This window comes from Lolium rigidum, chromosome 4 (assembly GCF_022539505.1).
Source record: "Lolium rigidum isolate FL_2022 chromosome 4, APGP_CSIRO_Lrig_0.1, whole genome shotgun sequence".
Taxonomy (NCBI): Eukaryota; Viridiplantae; Streptophyta; class Magnoliopsida; order Poales; family Poaceae; genus Lolium; species Lolium rigidum.
In genome coordinates, this window is record NC_061511.1 from 7,808,594 (window position 1) to 7,813,361 (window position 4,768).

The 4,768-nt window shown below is 51.2% G+C and overlaps 1 protein-coding gene across 1 annotated transcript; it reads left to right on the top strand.

Annotated features, from left to right (window-relative positions):
- The first annotated feature begins 254 nt into the window (after positions 1–254).
- LOC124649144 (auxin-responsive protein IAA15-like) lies at positions 255–4,054 on the top strand. The gene is made up of 5 exons (XM_047188811.1): positions 255–546; positions 651–874; positions 966–1,080; positions 3,485–3,546; positions 3,659–4,054. Exons 1-5 carry the CDS (start codon positions 365–367, stop codon positions 3,676–3,678), a joined length of 603 nt encoding a protein of 200 aa, XP_047044767.1. The 5' UTR covers positions 255–364; the 3' UTR covers positions 3,679–4,054.
- Positions 4,055–4,768: the final 714 nt, after the last annotated feature.

Below are 4,768 nucleotides of genomic sequence, written 5' to 3' on the forward strand. Positions count from 1 at the left end.
TTAAAGCCGTTAGAGGATTTGGGTTTCGAGAAATCCAAGTAATAGTTGCGAATTTACGTTCTAGACCTCGCTTCTAGCTCTGCTACTCAACCAAGGTGTAAACTGAAATTGGTTTAATTTGTACTCCGAGTAAAACCCATGGCCACGAGCGCGGGCCCACTTGCCAGAGCGCCAGCGGCTGACACGCAATTAAACCCCGGCGACCGGTAGGCCGGCGACCGCACCCACCTATAACCTCCTCCGCCTCCTACTCTCGCCGCAGACAAACACAGAAAGCCGCCGCTTCTGCGTCACCGGAGAGCCAAACGACAAACCCGCCCGCTCGCCACCAACTCCTGCCGTTCTCCTCCCGCAGCTGCCGGCCATGTCGGTGGAGACGGAGCGGAGCTCCACGGAGTCCTCCGCCGCCTCGGGGCTCGACTTCGAGGACACCGCGCTCACCCTCCGCCTCCCGGGCTCCGACCCCGACCGCAAGCGCGCATCCACCTCCGACCCCGACTGCCCCTCCCCCACCGCCGCCGCCGCCGACTCGCCGCCTTCCCCCAAGTACGCTCCCGCCCAACACTCCTCTCCTCTCCCGCTCCGTCACAAATTCCCCTTGCTCGCTTTCAGGACCTGACACGACACGGTTGGTTAATCTCGCCGTGCAGGGCGCAGGTGGTGGGCTGGCCGCCGGTGCGCGCCTTCCGGAAGAACGCGCTCGCCGCCTCGGCCTCCGCCAGGACCAAGTTCGTCAAGGTCGCCGTCGACGGCGCGCCGTACCTGCGCAAGGTCGACCTCGCCGCCTTCGCGGGCTACACCACCACCTCCGCCGCCGCGTACGACCAGCTCCTCGCCGCGCTGCAGGACAAGTTCATCTCACACTTCACCGTCCGTAAGTGCACCCACGCGGCGATTCTAGCTATGGTGCTACGGGCTCCTCTTTTGGGGTGGTTCTGTTTGTGACGGTTTCCTGGTGGATGCAGGCAAGCTCGGGAACGAGGAGATGAAGCTCGTCGACGCGGTCAGCGGGACGGAGTATGTGCCCACGTACGAGGACAAGGACGGCGACTGGATGCTCGTCGGAGACGTGCCATGGAGGTCAGTTCTCTGTGACCTCTCTGCTTTTCTATCTACCATTTAAATCTTCATAAACCACGTTATAGTCAGTTTTTTTTTAGAACAAGCTCTTACAGACAGTAATTAGGATCATGGGTTTGTTCCGTATTTCATTAGCTTCTATAGCATGTCAGATTCAGAAATTGGAGCTTTTGGCTGTCCTATGCTGTTAGTTCCAGTTTATCTTTGCTTGGGAAATGATTCATTTTATTATTTGACCGTAATAATGAATAATTCAGCTCATAGTACTATGTCGAATTGGGATCTATTGATTACTGTGGCACAAAATGGAAAATTCCTTCCACAGTACCGATGAATCACGAGTTTGCGTGTGGGTTTTTGCTGCCATGAGTATAAGTTGTTCATGTTGGCATCAATTGGGTATTTGTGTTACTTTCTTTAGCTTCGGATCTATGAAAATTGTTCTTAGTTATCCTGTATTTTGTCTGATCTGACGAGAAACTTACGAGATAATAATGATTAGGAGCGGATGATGCTCACAATTTCTATTCCACGTTAGTGAATTCAACCGTTCCATTTCTCGGACATGATTAGAGCATCTCTAACAGAGCCCGTAATTCTCGCTGGAACTGAATTTTTCCGGCGGATTTACGGGTTCGGACCAAATGTGGCGCAGAACGGAGCCCGAATCGGTGGGCCGGCCCGTAAAAGAAGTTTGGGGGCCCGAGAAACTCCCCGCACGCCCTGTATTAAAAGGGGGCGCGGAGGGGAGTTCGGTCCGCAAACCCTGCTCCCCTCCGCCGCTGCCGCCGCCAGCTCCGACGAGCAATTCTCGTCTCCGCAGCGCCGCATCGCCGCTCGTAGAGCTCCGCATGGCTAGCCGCGGAAGCTCCGCTAGGGGAGGAGTAATTTTGGGCAGCGGGGACTCGCCTCCACGCCCACCCGTATTCCGCGCGGAGGAGGAGCGGCGGAAATGGGTCCGGTCGGAGGGCGCGCGCAAGCGCTGCGCCTACCGGTGGACCAACTGGGGGCTCACGCCCCCAGGGAAGCTTGCAAGGTACGCGCTCGGAGGCGAGGGGGTCCTCCTCCGGCGGTTCGCGCCGCCCCCCTTCGTCCGAGGAGGACGAGGCGGTCGTCGCGCAGCCGGCAAGGACGCTCCTGTTCGCCGGGGACTACGTCCACGACGACAAGGAGGAGGTGGCGGTCGTCGCTCAGGTGGCGGCCGTGTCCGACGCGGAGGCCCGAGCACGATGGCGCCACGAGGAGGCCGACGCCGTCCGGCAAGTCCGGGAATACGAGGCGGCACGCTGAGAAGAACGCACCCGCCGCGTGAAGCTGGAGATCGTCGAGCTCGACGCGGAGTAGGAGCTCCACGCGTTCGCTGCCTCGCCTTCCACCGCCACCACCTCCGCCGCCGCGTGTAGAGGCCACCGGGGCCGAATTTTGGGCAAAATTAGCTCGCGCTGCTGCGGATAGTAGTTAATTTAGGTTATTACTTCGTATTATGTAAAGTTTGGTGCTCAATCGGAGCAAGAACTATCATCTATATGTGTTCATCGATGAATTCTCCCGCGAGAATTTTAATTTCGTGTTTTCAGTTCCTATTTTACGGTTTCTGTTCTGCGCCACTGCCAAAATCGAACAAACTAACGTTTTCGGGAGACTGAATTCCACTTTTTCGGTTTCCACTTTTTCGGGCTCTACTTGAGATGCTCTTAGGGATGGAAACAACTCTGAGGGGCACTGATTCACTGTTTAAAATTGCAACTTATATTTGTTTCTGACAGCCACTTCCTCAATCACAGAAGATAGAACAATTATGCTGATTGTGAAATTTCAGTTGAACCAACTTAGCCAAATGGGACAGATAATTGGAATTGTACTTTGTAGCTCACCTGACAGCCACTTCCTCATTCTTCCTTCCAGAGTGTTGTGTCTAGTCTGTACTTTGTAGCTCACCTGTAGCTTGGTAGGAGTGCATTCTTTAATTCATTTTCGGCTATGTAAGGTTCAACAAATTTCCTGTTCAGTAAGAAACTGACAGGTTTATATCCTTGATGTATTTGTCTGTCTTTACACAACTAGATAACCATGGGCCAAAACATAAAAGCATTAAATTGTATATGGTAACATGGCTTGCTTATTCTTGTCTTGACGTTTTGAGTTAACGCTAAACCCTATTTCCTTTTGAAGACATTTTTTAATTGTTTGGGGCAATCTGGATATGGGGTTTCAGCTTTCGCCTCCATAACATCTTACTCAAAAGATAAATTCCTATCACATTATTGCTTGAATATGTTCCTAGAGCTGTAGGGGATCTGATTCCCATCTAGGAGTCAGTAACTTAAAGGAACTATATATTCCGTTAACTTTCTTTAAATGTTTGATTCGAATATGGTGCTGACCTACTATTATTTACCTGCAGAATGTTTGTGGAGACCTGCCAGCGTATTCGTCTCATGAAAAGCTCCGAGGCTGTCAATCTAGGTACCACAGAACTCAGAGTTCTCTGAACGTTGTGTTTTCAGACTAGTGAAACTTATTTCTCGCTCTAGCGCAATATCACATTTCTAAATCTGACTTCCCCTTCTCCCTGCAGCACCAAGAGCAGCTCGGTGAGACGGTATCCTTGCTCCTTTAGCACAAACCGCATCATATGAAGAAATGTCTTTGCTCGCTGAGGTTCTTCCGTAAAGTCCGAGAGAGAAATGTGTACAGCCATCTCTGCTTTTTGTTCCAGCATCCCATTGAGTTCTGGAAGTGCCGTAGCTTGTAATTCCATTTTCCAGTCAGTAGTATCTATATCTAAGATGGGAGAGGTTATGATGCTTCTGAAATATACCTACAGTTCGTTCTTGATAAATAAGACTTACCGAACCTGTTCTTCCGAGCTGCTTGCTACTGGAGTATTGGCCTTCTGTAACGTTATGCTAGTGTGGCACCTGGTGCAGTCATGTTGACTGTCAGTTTTGCTATAAGTTTGTGTTTGAATGCATTGTTGTGTACAATATGCTTGCGGTTCTTGCTTTTGCTGCTGCATCCATGTATTGCATGTCTAGTTCAGATACATCATCTGTTAACATGGTCTAGCAATGAAACCACAGCTTTTCATCAAGGTTTTGTTTTGAGTGTTTTACTGCCAAGAGAGCTGAGTAAACCTGTACCTCTCAAATGGTTGCCAAGGAGGCATTTGTTGTTAAATTGGTGTCCATCGAGTTAGGATCCCTGATAGCCCTGGCTCGGATAATTTCGGGTGTTTTCTGGCTTTGGACATTTTTTGTGCCTTGAAACACCTGCTATCCATCATCGTGACCCTCGTCCTTTCAGCACTCTTCAGGTGGATCTATGGCGTATGGATCTGCCCGCCCTGGGGGTTCAAATGTGCGCCACTAGTGTAGCCCTTCCTTTGACGGAGAGGGGGAACGGCGCTGCAGAGCACGCGACCGGCGTTCTTCATCGTCGAGAACCGCGCCATCGTGGAGGAGGATTCGTAGCATAAAACAAAAAAAAAATCTATCTTAACGCAAACCCTGGTTGCTCAAGATCTATCTGCTAGTAATGATGTAACGGGAAAGTTTTGGCGGCATACCCTTGTAGACCGAAAGTGGTGAACGTTCCTCTAGAGTGTTGATGTTGTAGTTGAACACGACGTCGACCTCAGGGTCGAGTAGAAGTTCTAATACGGCGTCGAGTGCCGTATCTCCAGCAC

What these genes read in the sequence shown, in the direction of transcription:
- LOC124649144 (XM_047188811.1), top strand. Translation starts at nt 365, where the DNA reads ATGTCGGTGGAGACGGAGCGGAGCTCCACGGAGTCCTCCGCCGCCTCG. An exon ending in GTCGGAGACGTGCCATGGAG is followed by an intron (nt 1,081 to 3,484) that starts GTCAGTTCTCTG and finishes ATTTACCTGCAG; the next exon opens with AATGTTTGTGGAGACCTGCC. An exon ending in CTCCGAGGCTGTCAATCTAG is followed by an intron (nt 3,547 to 3,658) that starts GTACCACAGAAC and finishes TTCTCCCTGCAG; the next exon opens with CACCAAGAGCAGCTCGGTGA.